The sequence below is a fragment of the Hemicordylus capensis genome, chromosome 1, assembly GCF_027244095.1.
Source record: "Hemicordylus capensis ecotype Gifberg chromosome 1, rHemCap1.1.pri, whole genome shotgun sequence".
In the NCBI taxonomy this organism is placed as follows: Eukaryota; Metazoa; Chordata; class Lepidosauria; order Squamata; family Cordylidae; genus Hemicordylus; species Hemicordylus capensis.
This window is the reverse complement of record NC_069657.1, coordinates 365,911,913-365,926,926: the sequence shown is the minus strand read 5'-3', so window position 1 is coordinate 365,926,926 and position 15,014 is coordinate 365,911,913. Positions and strand designations below refer to the sequence as shown.

The 15,014-nt window shown below is 39.1% G+C and overlaps 1 protein-coding gene and 1 long non-coding RNA gene across 9 annotated transcripts in view; one reads left to right on the top strand and one right to left on the bottom strand.

Annotated features, from left to right (window-relative positions):
• The window catches only part of ARID1B (AT-rich interaction domain 1B), a 676,179-nt gene extending 664,306 nt beyond the window's left edge, over positions 1-11,873 (bottom strand). For 4 of the 8 annotated variants that reach the window (XM_053293734.1, XM_053293751.1, XM_053293741.1 and 1 more), the window contains exon 1: positions 9,607-11,873. In XM_053293734.1, coding sequence (XP_053149709.1) covers positions 9,607-11,424 — 1,818 coding nt within the window. In that variant the 5' untranslated portion in view covers positions 11,425-11,873. The remainder of the gene's footprint in view (positions 1-9,606) is intronic. The other 4 variants (XM_053293768.1, XM_053293777.1, XM_053293796.1 and 1 more) reach the window with 1 other exon arrangement.
• On the top strand, positions 10,230-13,620 carry LOC128344195 (uncharacterized). Its single transcript, XR_008315714.1, has 2 exons — positions 10,230-10,932; positions 11,751-13,620. It is a non-coding gene; the product is annotated as an uncharacterized LOC128344195 (long non-coding RNA).
• The last annotated feature ends 1,394 nt before the right edge of the window (positions 13,621-15,014 follow it).

Below are 15,014 nucleotides of genomic sequence, written 5' to 3'. Positions count from 1 at the left end.
TTCTATCAGCTTCAGCTGATATGCCAGCAGCGTCTGTTTATGGAGATAAATGACCTCAGAACAGTGGTACAAACGCTGGTAACCTTCAGAATTGACTACTGCAATGTGCTCTATGTGGGGCTGCCTTCGTATGTAGACCGAAAACTGCAGTTGGTACAGAATCTCCTGAAAGAACTACACTGGCTACCAATAAGTTTCCAGGCAAAATACAAGGAGCTGGTTATATTCCGGCTTTAGTACAACTATAGGATTGGAATACTATTCCAAACCAACAATAGCCCTAAACATACCACCTTCTTAGAGCCCACCTCTTCAGAATATGTAGTAACCCTCACACTGGGTACTGGATTCTGCTTATATATAGAAATATAACATTGACTACAATCAAAAAGCCCTATCTTTCCAAACACAGATTATCCCAACAGAGCTACGGAAGCAGAAGAACACACACAAAAACTCACCCAATATTGAAATTAATAGGAGCCAGCTCTCTTGATTTAGGCAACCATTTAATGCCGTCTTTCTAATGGTATGCAGTGCAAGTATACACAACTTGTGACCCACCAAGCTGAATGCAGTCACCAGTAGCCCACTATAAGTGGGTTCAGACAACTTGCTTCAAGTAAGGTGGAGGGAACTTGAGGCTCCCGGTGTGTGCGCGCCCCCAGTAAAAGCCACTATTTCAGCTCATTTCCATATTGTCCAAACCTGCCAATGTTATGTTGGCAGTGCTGGGTTCCCTTCAGCACCCAACATTCTCCACCCAACTTCAAATGTAGGCTACAGATGTGGCAGGAGGAAACGCAACACTGGCAGGTTTGGGTGACACAGAAGTGAGAGGAAGCATAAGCTCCCTGTTCCCTCCAACTTAATTGCAGCAAGTTGTCTCAATCCACCCTATGTATTATGGCCTATCAGGCGCTTGACAACCCCCTTGTTTTTCCATGCATTTGGGAGGCAGCAAAAATAGGAGGTTTATTGCACTCCTAAGTGCCCACCACACATGGCTGTTGGGTTTTATTTGCCTTATACAAATCAACAGCAAAGTGGATCAGATCCATTCGACTGGGAACTTATGAGGATTAAAAACCTCAGGCACTGACATAACCTCCATAACACTTGATTTGCATCCACAGAGGTGTGCTGCTCGCAGGTTTTTCTGAGAGTCTGTCTCTCCCTCTCTCTCTCTCTCACACACACACACACACACACAGACCAAATTCCCCTTTAAACTCTTGAGCCATAAGCATTTAGCACAATAACTTTTTAAAGTTTAGAGGTGTATGGAGTGCACATACTATTTTTCCCTGAAAAACTGTACATGCCTATCAATTATGGCATTAGACTTCTCAACTAATAGCAATGTTAATTGCATACTTTCCCTTTCAGTTTTAATTCAATGACTCATAAGCATATTTCATACATCTCTCGTATTTTGTCCTTTCATCATGGAACTTAGCCAAATCTTCTTTAAATCTGAACAATCAACATTCCAGAAAACAGAATTTTAACCAAGTCTGTGGAGTATATAGGCCTGTACTGCAAAATCATACTTGGAAATTTTTCTTGCTAGCAAAAAGGTTTATTCTAATTATTCTTGTCACTTCAAGAATCAGGCTTTATTTAAAGACATTTTTCTTGCCTGGGAAAACTATTGCAAAAATTGGTCCTGTTTTTCTTTTACAAGACATTTCAAGGTTCTATTTTTTAGACAAGACAAACTGAGGTTTAGATTGATTATCAAGATAGGCAGCCTTGCAGCATTTTAGCTGAAATAAGTAATTATTATGAAATCATTTAACTTCTGTGTGAAAAGGCAAGACTGAATCATGTTTTAACATGTAAAAATATAGCAGATTCACTTGTGTAAGAAAGCTATAGATGCAGTATTGGGAGATGAAAAAATCTTTATACAATGATCAGGAAAACTGGGATAGGAATGGAGTTACAAAATATTTTCATTTAAAATTATTTAATAATTGACAATTTAATCTTCTCTAATTTTACTTTACCTTAATTTTAAACAAAATACTGTCAGCAAATATATTCTGTGGGAATAAAATCCCACATAAAATACTTGTTTAAAGAAAAATAATATTTATTTGCATGCTATTTTAGAGACACACTTTTCTTAAACCTTTTCATTACCAATAGAGGCATGATCAGTTTGCCAATGTGATCAATGGCACTTAGGTTTACATAACTGCATAAAAAACAGTTATTCATTCATTTCTTTTACAACCAATCCATTTATCAGAACATCCATTATCAAAAAAATGAATTCCTGATCTGAGGATGCTATCAGATTATCACGAAATTCAAAAAAAGTAGGGCGAATTGAGAAGACCTAAAAAGGAGCATCTTTCAAGAGCAGAAAAAAATATTTGTCATAGTAGCACAAGTAGCACCTGATGGATTGTTTGATATATGACATTGTATCTTTTTACAGTCTTATTCCCTAATTCTCAGTTGTTCTTTATCCAGCTATTATTAAAAGAGGGGGAAACCCCCAAACTGAACAAGACAGTACCGGATGGTACTGGTAGGTTGCTACACAACCTATTTTACCTGTTTAATTTAATTTATTTGTTTGTTTATTTTAAGGAGCAAACTCAATCCTATATACCGTAAACCAGGCATCCCCAAACTGCGGCCCTCCAGATGTTGCTGAACTACAACTCCCAGCATTCCTAGACACAATAGATATAGCTGGGTATGCTGGGAGTTGTAATTCAGCAACATCTGGAGGGCCGCAGTTTGAGGATGCCTGCCGTAAACAGTATACAGGTTTCAAATTATGCAGTGGACAAGCAGTCACAATAATTATTGAAGTTATGAGAGAAAAGCATGAAAAATACATAAAGCAATGAGCTGTATAGAACAGAGACATCCTTAGGGTTCTTTTTATGAGCAACAGACTTAGATCACATAACCCAAGAAGCTTCACAGACTTTTAAACAAAGGTTCAAAGTGTAAGAGCTTGAGAAAAGGTGGCGGGGGGGGTGCACTCCCAAAATAACTAACACTGTAATACAAAGGAGCATCAACTGAGAATTAAAACAAAATTAATGTATATATTTTCCAAATCTGATTTTATCATTTGAAATACTATTGACTTTTCTTCTGTTCTCCAAGCAAATTTTCTCAAGATACAGAAAAGTATCAATTATAAACAATTTTCCATTTTTTTATTAATTACAGTAGCTGATGTGACTGAAACCGTTACACCTTTGTTATTATAAACAGTTAAGACACCAATTATTATGTCACAATATACAAAGAAAATATCTTTACACTGCAAATACCCGTTTTTATTATTAACTCTACTTGAGCAATACTGTAAATGATTTCTACAAAATCAATTTCTGACAATAAAATCTAATTATTTTAACAACATTTTTGGTCAGTCTGCGTAAAGTATTTTTTAAAACGACAGATACATTTTGAAACATGCAGTCCAAAGGGGTACAACTCCAGTTCAAGACCCAATGATATGAAGCTCACGTGTCAAAAAACCAAATAGTTCTGATGTGAAAATAGGGACTTCTTGTCAAATGGTTCTGGGAGTAGAAGGAGGTCCAATATCGGGGGGGGGGTGAAAATGAATCTGAAATAACTTCTGTACAGCAAATGAAGCCCTCAGATAAGCCTGTGGACTCTTGTTTTAACTATATTTTGCACTGATTGAAATCCCTGCAAAGGTGTCACTGTGGAATGGGGGAGGGGTAATACATATGAAGCATTATTGAGAATTGGAGGTGATTATCCAGACACATAGAACATATTTCCAGTTTTTCTTGACTGTCAAATGAAAAAGCAGCATACACTTAAGACAACCACATCGCAAGGAACTTGACATGTGAAAACTGCCAGTTCTCTCTAACAACTATATATATTAATAGTATTTCTTCAACTTTGAACTCTACTCAAATCCTTAAAATGAGCCCCCAAGTTAAGATCTAATGTCTGCTTTGTGATGGTAGCAAAATGTCATGTTTTATGACACCAACAGCTGTGACACAACTATTGTTATACCCCATCCTGAGCCCTTAGGTGCTACCAAATTAAGGCTTCAGGAAACTGGAAGCAGTTTACCACATCCATGTCTTTCTTGCACTAGGCACATTTATAAACCTACGCTATGTCATGGTTTCAGTCACCAGAAAAATCTGCAGCTGCATTCCTCTAACTCTACATTGCAATATGTTAGGCAGAGATTTGGACGGCAAATTTACAAAAACATGCCCTATAACCATTTTTAAAAGGCAGGAATAAATTATCTAAATATATTTCATGGCTGGATTAAAAAGTTATCAATTTACTAAATAAAAGATATTTTTGTAATCCAGGTAAGCAGGTCACAACTACAATTATAAATGCTTTTATATAGATATTTGGGACTAAAAAAAATTAAGTGTTCATATCTGAGGGAGTCATTGGGCAATACAGAATAAGAGCCTATCCCACCGAACCCAGATTATGTCTATCTCAGAGCTAAAATAAAATTTCAAAGCCACTGAGGCATATTGGCAAAGTAAACCTTAATTAAACCAATCAAGTACCATCCCCACCCTGTTAAAAAAATGCATTTTTAGGATATGTAAATAGACCCAAAATTGAAAATTCAGATGTACCAAATGGTGTAATAATCACAATGCTGAAATGTATTCCAACGGGTTAGCCTTCCACAGATAAATACTACTGGGAACTAAAATTCTCAAGCCTTGAGCAGTCACAGCAAATGAGGTACCACTGCTTTACATATCCACAGAGACTCTTCAGTGCCTCCTAATAAATAGCACATTTTCAAATTGTACTAAAATGCAAGGCATTATTGATGTTTTAACAAGCTAACAATTATATGAGCCAAAACACATACAATACTCCTATATAACTTGCAGCTGATTAACATTTCAGGTCACTTATTCCGGACCTAATGTATTTAGTAAGCACAATGAACATGCTTAAAAAAATATCCCAGTTGCCCACTCACCAAGAAACCTAAACATGCACCAGTATCCAGTAATGCTATGCATGTATTTTTTTCAGCTTAGGGCTCCCCCTAAAAATGTGAAATATGTCTACAGTCCCAACAAGAAAAATAAAACCCACACACAATTTTCAGCAGCTACCAGCATTTAGGTTTGTTCACCTGGAATTCTAGAATATTGATTGTCCCAATCCAGAAAGAGCTATCTGTGCATTAAAATAGGTTTCTAAAATAACTTGCATCACTCTTCTGGATCTGATCCTATGTATGCCCCAAAGTGATGTATGCAGGGGGCAGGATCTGCATCTGGGATCTGAAAGTGCATGTGTATACATGTTACTCCTGCACGATGCACATAAGTACTAAGCAAATGATGTTGTCACCTGCATGGAGGTGAAGGCACCAGTCCTAAACATCTATCAGAATGAGAAGATCATTGCACACAGCAGTTTGCCTACCACCTACTAATATGCACAAAGATCCCAGGACGGAGGCCTAGATTTTAATGAACCAATTATGCCTATCCTGTGTGGGTTTACCTATACCTTTATCCAATCCAAATACATCTATAATGTTATACTTTTCAAAAGGAAAATAAGCACGAGACTAACCTTGGCTCTGTGGAAATTATGTGCAAAAGGAAGCAATCTACCACTTCTGTTGCATACAAAAAATGTTGCATATGAATTTCTACTAAAAGTTCAATTATTTCACCCCTCCTACTATCACAGAAACCAGTACTGTACACTGATCCCTACAGTGTTAATAATATAATTACAAGGAAAGGAAGTTAATTCTTGATGTTGCTCTTTTACAATTTTTAGATTGGAAAATTATGCTGAAGAATCTGATTTTGATGCAACAAAAAGTGGGGAAACAATTATTTTCCCCCACTGTTATACTGAGAATCTATAGGCATGCAGCTGACACATCAGAAAGTTTCCAAATACTGGACCTGAACATACAATCCTTTCTTAAGACAAAGGTTAGACAAAATGGGATGCAGCTGGGATAAGCAGAGTTGCAGAAGCAAGATCTATTACTAGAAAAACAATTCCCACAGCAGAGAACCATGCTTTCTTTTTTAAATAAACTAATTTTTCTAATGATATGTCAATGTTTAGTGGATATTCCATTAAAAATAGTGAGCAACATAAAATGCATTATCATATATTGTCTACATATTCTAATATGTATGGTATTCTTGGAATGTGAATTCCAATTTAAAATAAACTGAGCCACATGATCCCAAGTGTTCATGCTATACAATACAATTTATCAGAAACTGATAAATAATAAAATAATGGTTGATAAAACTATGCATCTTCTTCCTAATTGTACTATCATAGACCTTATTTGCAACCACATTAATGTTGCAAAGATGAGGCACACTCAGTTGCTCCGGACTTTGTGTTTCTTCCTTTTTTCTGCAATAAGAGATTTCTGTGCAGAATCAAGTGCTATGAAAAGAAGCAACCAGATTGTATTTAAATAGCTTTATAAAACAGATGATAGAGAATATCTTCCTGTACGTGGTGAAATCTATCTCCCCCAATATTAAAAAGAAGTAGGCATCAATAAGCAAAAATAGTATCCTCAAGATCCGAGAAAGCATGCTGTATTCTATCCTTTTATTTAATGGAAAAGATTGATTAGAATTACCAATTGTATTGTAAATATGCACATACTTTTATAAATAGATACAACACACACAAATTTGGAGCAGTATCAGACCCAAGATACCCACCCACTTGTGATGGTAAATATTCTATTTCACACATCTTAAATCTGCAGTGCTTTTACCCACATAAGATACAATAGCTAAAATGTATATCAACCATTTAAAGAATATATACATTTAAGGAAGCAACTGGTTACCCAATGAAAATTATATTCTACCTCAATGACATTCCATTTTTAAAAATGTCACTTTAAGTTTATTTTCTTAACTATATTTCTCAGTTAGCCAAATGTTAAATTGTACTGAAGTCAAAACAAAAACATTACAAATATTATGTGGCATATTCAAAAAATGAACCTTGCCAGAATACATGTTATAAATTGCATCCTATATATTATGGTACCTAACAGAAATTTGCTACTACAAGCAGGATATGAATCATTTAAAACTGTAAAATTGTATTTCCCATGATTATGAGGAGTACATAATGAATTTGTTCTCATTCTAATAAAATTAAATACTTGTATGGATTCCTACAATCAAGAAAGAGCACACAGAAGTAACATCGAACTACAATCCTTCATGCTATGCCCTTTCTACCAATTAAAACTCTACATTTTAAACTGTCTATTGTAACAAAGGAGACAAAGCAAATATTTTACAATTAATTATGGGATATTATACGTACACATCTTCATTACCTAATGGTTTCTACTAATCCTTTTATCTCAGAAAAGTCAAAAGAGGGGTAAAATTAACTCGTTGAATTCTCACTTCTCCATTAAAGAGAGAAACTAAAACATTACAGCAATGGTTTGCAGACAATAGACAAATATGTTTTCAGTTGGTCCAAGGTTCAAATTATTTGTTCATGTTAGCACATCACTCACTACTGCAGCCTCTGCCTCCTCTAGGACGTAATCATTTTAAAATGTCTTTCACTCTAAAATTAAGCTTTTTGGAACCTTCAAAGAGTGTACATGGGAATTTATATCCATTAGCCCTGTTCATTAGAGCATATTCAAAGATTTAGCAGTTCATAATAAAATTGTCTTGTTAAGGAAGTTAAAGGTCCACAATAAAACTTAAATATATTATTACTCCTTTTTTAACATAATTCACTTACCTACGAATCAAAGCATAAGCTTGTATTTTATTTTTATACCAACAGAACTAAACGAAGCATGATGCCTGCTGTTTCTGATCTATTACATTCAAATGCAAAACAGATTTTTTTAAAATATGACATGCTGAATTTATAAAAACACTTTAAAACAAAACCATCTCAATAATAACATTAAGTATATATAATTCCTTTATGTACAATCATATATACCTAAACAATGGAGGGACACAAAAATAGACAAGCAGTACACAAATAAAGCTAACAGCACTAAAAATACCTTATATAAGTAATATATTACATGTTTTCTTCTCTATGTAGGAAAAGCATAAAATTTAGGATTCAATCACACACACAGATTTTTCACAAGGGTGTTTCTGCTACATATATGTTTGTTAAAAGTAAGCCATAACAGTTTAAATAAGCACCACTTAATTTTAAGAACTATGCACACGATCAGAATAAAGAAAACTTTCAAAATTTATTAGCAAGAAAGCTACAAATAGATTTAAAGGTCAATGAAGATACAGTGATAATCTAAAGTCTTAATTTTTAAAAAGATTGACTTCTTTATATAGTAGTCGCTTGGTTGCTGAAGTCCTTTTAACCTCAACTATCTGAATACAATTGCCAGTTATTTCAGCTTCTTCTAAGAATGTGTAACCTTGCATCTGTGAGCAAAACTGCTCGGTTATTATTTGTGGCAAGAATTTTTGTGACTGTACTGCTCAGCAATTCTATTTACATCAGCAATGCTAAATGCCCAATGGTGAGAGAGGAGCCAATCAGATGGCAGATTAGATGTCAACTCAGAGGCAGCTGTCTGGAGACTATTACAGCCAGTTTACCTCCACAATTCAAATTCCAAACCTTGCAAAGGAGATCAAGTCACTCTTTAGGCTCAGACTGTAGAGCAAGAAACATCAAGTGTGCGGAGTTATTTCTTATGGGTTTAAAGGTGGCAAAGAGACAATTTTATATAAACATAATCTAATCACGATCCGATATCTATCGATCTGGTAATTCTCAGGCTATATCTAATCGGAAATTGTGTATAGTTGCCAGAAACATTTATTGTTGAACTCTTGCAATGCTCATGCCCTAGTCAGAAAAAAAGCATCTCTCATCTGATGAAGATTAAAGTTTTACCTGTATTAAAAAGGGAGAAATGACAAATGCTTTCTTGTATATTCCACATGCATTTTAACTGTTTTTAGACTTATGAAGAACAGTGAAGTACATGCTAAATGAAAGGCATCCAAACTAGGATGTGACCCTCTTTTACGACTGTGGCACATATCTAGAGAAATAGATTGTTTTTGCTGGGATTTGGCATAAATTTCGTCAAGCAACATAATTTACTAATAAGCTAAAAGGCCTATTTCCTCATTAAGAGAAATAAATCAGGACAGGACAGGAAAGAAAGTGTTATTTTGCAGGCTCTGCTAGTTGCAATACTGGTTCCTCCCTTTCCAACTCCAAAGTGGTTTTCCTCAGGGCCTTGTGTGTTCAGATTTCTAATAAGTCTAGGGTACGAGCACTGGGTGGGGTGGAGTGCGACTTGTGTATTGTTCAAACGTGCAACAAAATGGTCTTATTTTCAGCAAGAAAGCCATTTCCCCTCTGATGTCTCCCTAACCTAATCAGAGTCAGACATAGTGCGTTATCCAACACTGTAAGGGAAGCAGCAAGGAGTTGAGATGAGAGTAAGAGAAAAGTAAATTAGAAAGAAAGAAAGTGAGGCTTGCCTAGGACATACACAAACATAAGTGAAACAACACACTGATGGCTCCTTTGGATTCTTATTGTTACCTGGCTCCTGCTGATGGTCTGTCCAGTGTTTCCAGGGCTCATAGCTGGATGATTTCTTTGTTGTGCAGCTGCCCAGGCTGGGTTTGCAGCTCCATACTGGGAACCCATGTCCTTGCCCATGCCCATGCCCATGCCTGCTGCTGCCTGCTGGCTTCCTGGGGTGGCTGCTGCTGCTGCTGCTGCTGCTACTACTACTCCCTGAACCTGCTGCTGCGATGGGGCAGCACTCGGGTTGGTATAATCAGGGTAGCCGGTGCCATAGCTCCTCATCATAGGGCTGGGGGAAGTGAGCAGCTGGTTCAAGGTTGGGGTGGCCCCAGACGGGTGCTGGTTTTGCCCGGAGAACCTTTGGAAGCCCGCAGTCCCAGATGCCTTGCCAAGGCTGCTCCCTCCGCCGGGGCCCAGCATCATGCCCTGCTGGTGCTGCTGCCTGGGGGAGCTCAGCACCCCGAAGGCAGAGGACGAGCCCCCATAGCCGCCGCCACCTCCTGCTGCTGCTGCTGCTGCAGCCGCCGCCGCCACGACTCCCGCTCCTCCTCCCGCGCTGCTGCCGCTGCCAGGCCGGCCGTAAGCGCCGGGGTAGTGGTTGTACTGGCTGTTGGCGTAGCCTTCGTGTGAGTTGGACAGGGGGTCCATGCTGTTGGGGGCCGCCGCGGGGTGCATTAGCCCCATCCCGGGGCTTTGTTGTCCGCCATGTTGATCAAAGCAAGGCCCGGCCCGGCTCGTTGAGGAGGCGCCTCCGCCGCTGCTGCCAGCGTTGCCGTAATAGCTATTAAACTCTGAGACACCCACTGCTGAGGGGCCGCCGCCGCCGCCGCCACCACCTCCTCCGCCTCCGCCTCCTCCAGCGCCTCCGCCGCTGCCCGCTCCCTGAGGTGGCGGCGGAGGCGGCGGCTGCTGCTGCTGCTGGCCGCCCAAAGGTCCCAAGCTGGGGTGGTCGTAGCGGCTGCTGAGGTGCTGCTCGCCCATTTTGTCCGCCGGTGGCGGCGTCCGCGTCGCTTCTTCCTCGTCTCCGCCTTTATTCAGCAGGGGCTGAGGCTGTGGCTGGCTCTGGGGCTCAGCCTGTCCCCCCAAGCCACTGTCTTTTCCTCCATGTTGCTGCCGTTGCTCCATGTCTGCGCTGCTGGGCTGAGCAGCGCCGCCACCGCCGTTGTTGTTGCTGCCGCCGCCGCCGTTGTTGTTATTCTGCATCGGATGGTGCTGAGGCGGCGGCTGTTGCTGGAATTGATTTAGCTGTGGTGGTGGTGGTGGTGGAGGTTGTTGAAGAAGAAGAAGTGCATGGTGGTGTTGGTGTTGGTGGTGAGCATGGTGGTGCTGGGCATGGAGGTGAGCTGGGTGCTGGGGATGGTGCTGGGCATGGGGGTGGTGGGGAGGTGCGGCAGCAGGGCGATCGCCTCCAACGCTTTTCAACTTGTGGTTGGGGAGCAGCCCTGTCTCCATAGTCGGGGGAGAGGAAGGAGAAGAAAAGCCCGATGAGCTTCCAGGTTCTTTCAAAACGGCATCCGAGGAAGAGCCGGCGCTGCTGGTAGCGTTGTTGTTATTACCGGTGGCGGCAGCAGCAGAAGTTGCATTATTGGCCATGTTCAGTTCATTATGGTGGTGGAGGAGATGGTGATCTACATTATTCAAGCTGCTGCTGCTGTTGTTAGTCCCATCTCCGACCCCCAAGAGAGCACCTGATCCAGCAGCTCCTAAGGTGCCAGCCACGGGACCCCCCGAGTTGAGGTCCTGGCTCAAGTTTGCCGGCAAACTCGGGGTTTTGCCCTTGTTCTTGTTCGCACCCGCCGGAGCCGCTGCCACTTGCGCAGCCATGATCATTGCAACATTGCAAGAGAGGGAGAAATTAATTAACTCCCTCCCCAGCCTAGAAAAATGGGCAAAACAAAAATGGGGGCGGGGGACGGAGAGGACAAAAATATTAAAAATTCCCACAATGCGGGAGACTACATTTATTTTAATAAACAAAAACCTTTGCTGATAATTCCGTACGCGCACAACACACGAAACAAAATTTTAAAATGGTCAAAACTCCCCTCCCCAAGTCCTTGATGGAGATTATAAATTGTAAGAATGCCTTACGGTCTGTGCCTGTTCCTGCTGTGTGGTTTCATGTTGAAAGTTTTTTGTTTTGTTTTTTCGTTCAGGTTTAAATGAAACTTTTTTCTTTTCCTCTCTAACCCGGATATGGGTAAATACACGTCTGGCTGAGCCTATCTGGCCCAGCATGGCATGAGAGAGCGAGAGAAGGAGAGGGAGAGCGAGAGAGCTCTAACAACTATTATCCACTTCTCTCTGATTACTCCGGTGCACGTGGAAAACGCGGACTGGATTTTCCTTCCGTCTTTTGCTACAGCTCTAGCGCGATGGTAGATGCAGGGAAGAAGAGATGCACACTTCACAGCCTCTTCACCTCCCTGAAATAGGGCAGCTGGTACCACACTGCACAAGGAGGGACGGGTGCTGCCTCCTCCTTTTTTGTAGTTCCCTTTTTAGGCATGTGAAAAGCAACAACAACAAATTAAATCAAAGCACACACACCCCTCCAATTCCAGATAAAACCCAGTGTTTGTGTTTTAATAATTGACATTCACTTACCAAACAAAAAACAACCAAAAATACACCAGCTAGATAGAATGAGCTCTGATGTAATGCAGCATAATTTTTAATGACCTGTATTAAACTGTATAAAGACAAACTACATAAACAAGTTTGTATATGATCAGACTCACAAGGTGCCATATCCATAGTCACTTTGGCACATGACAGGCAAATTTAAGACTGCCCTTTTTACTCTGGCTTTGGCTAGTGATTTGTTGTCCTCTGGCTGCCAATCTGTTTTTTTAGCTGTATCTTTTGGTTGCTTGCTGTGTGTGTGTGTGTTTATTATTGTTTAACAATTTGTTTTTCACTGCCCAGGGGTCACAGGACAAAGGGCAGTATATGTACATAAATAAATAAATAAGTGTCACCTGACATGTTGACCCCAATCCAACTCTTAACTGTAACTCCAAATGCGGAGATGTACATTCTTGTCTGCATCAAAATGCACATCCACCTTGCTTGCACATTTGGGTTTTCCTTGCTGGATCATAATTATATATAAGTTAACTATCAAGTACTCTATGTGGAGAGATTAAAACAGGACAGAAATAATTGTTTAAACTATTTGTTTTTTGTAGATGAAAAGTATTAGTTTGTAATATGTGCTGTCGCCTGTTATCAGGACTGATGCCATTGTTATAAACTATCTATGTACATCTTTGTGTATAGTAAATGCATTTAATAGCCCCAGTATTCATTAGCAGGTTAACTGCGGTTGTGGGATTTAATTCGAAACCAATTGAGTATTCTGAAGACTAAGGCTACAATCCTATGCACTCTTTCATGGAAGTCAGTTCTGCTAAACTCACTGGAAGATATTTCTGAGTAAACTTGCATAAGAATGGGCTCAAAAAACAAAAAACAAACAGTAACAGGTTACTTTGCCAAATTTAGGGAGCAATCCTCCAAGCAGGACTGTTTCCTGTTTCCTCCAAGCAGGACTGTTCCTCCTTGACACAAAATGGAGGTTGTATAACAGGAGTGATTGCACTCTTTGTAAAGTAAAACTATCTTCATTAAATGCCTTCGAGATATCATCTATCATCTATATTGGCCTACTTAATATGTACATTAATCGGTTGATTGATTTATTTTAAAAAACAGTCAGGTAGCTGATTGATTAAAAGGCATTGATTGATTGGCAGCCCTTCAGATTATGTTACCCCAGATCTGTCACCTTTTCAAGTTCAAAAGGATGCTAAACTGGCAACAAATGATTGTCATTGTCTAATTATTTAAAATAGCATATCAGGATTTATTTTAATGACTCTACTGCAAATATTTGTATGTATTTCGAAGAGGTATTAGTAGTTATCTCAGTCTGCTAGACAACTAAGGAGGTGAGAAAAATGAGAACAAAATTCTGATTTTTTTTTTAAAATGCATTGATTAAAAAAAAAGTATACTCTTCAATCCCAATATTTTTTTGCTCTCAGTAGTACACTCTTGAGTAATAGTAATGGTACACAGTATACCTTTTCGCTGATGATATCATTTTCAGAAGACATGATTTGCTAACATTGTGTCCAACAACCTATAGCAGCAACATTTCTGCAGTTGCAACAGTGTCCAGCTGCCTCAAAGTCCTCATAATCATTTGCATTAATGATACAATTATGACATATGGGGCTGTTTTCAGCATGTTCTATGAATCTGTATGCAGACCAAGAATTTTCAGAAGAGAGTCACACATTTTCAGCACTATTGTTATGTCCCTAAACAATCCAGTTGCATCTGCTGTATGTAAAACACAATAGATGATCCAAAGAATGATTACTTCCAATGTTGTTGAATTATTAGTCATAGAAATGACTTGAATTTATACAGCAGCATGCCGCCACTATTGATACTGACAAATTAAGAACTATTTTCATGCAATTAATAAATACTATACAGAGACACACATAAACCACCATATTAATCCTCCAAGTCAATGAGAGGGATACTATTCATTTAAAAGCAAGCAACTAATCACTCAATTTCTTTTGATCAAAAAGAAGGTATTCCTATCATAAGAAAGGTATTTGATCAAAAAGAAGGTATTCACTATCATAAGAAACAACTATAAACAAAATACATTAAGTAATAGATGCACATCTTGGGCACATTTCTGCCAAAGTTAAGCACCTTTAAGCCACACTTATTTCTATAAGAGAGTAAAATGTCTGCACAATAGGATTGAAATGCTTTGTTTAACTTTGGCTGCATTCTGCCCATAATATTTGACAAAACTTAAATATCATTTGACCAAAGCATTAACAATCCAGTCAAGAGGCTATGCCCTAGTATGAACTTTGGGAACAATGTAGTAAAAGTTAGCCACAACTAAATCCACTGAAATAAATAGAAGATTAGTCATAGTTCAATTGCTTTCAATGAGACATTACTTGTATCTTTTTCTGGATTATGCCCTTAATATTTATAGGTTTCTGAATTTGTCAGCTACGTGTTAATAATCCTTATGTTCCAATTATATTTCTTCTACATCTAATGACACAGCGGGAAATGACTTGACTGGCCAGAAGTTGACAGTTCAAATGCCCGCTGGTATGTTTCCCAGACTATGGGAAACAACTATATCGGGGAGCAGTGATATAGGAAAGATGCTGAAAGGTATCATCTCATACTGTGCGGGTGATGGTAATGGTAAACCGCTCCTGTATTCTATAAAAGACAACCACAGGGCTCTGTGGTCGCCCGGAGTCGACACCGACTCAGCAGCACACTTTACCTTTTACCTTTACTTTTTCAAAAACAACTGTTATATGGCTAGAAACTGATGGGAGAAATCAGTAAGTAATTCTAGT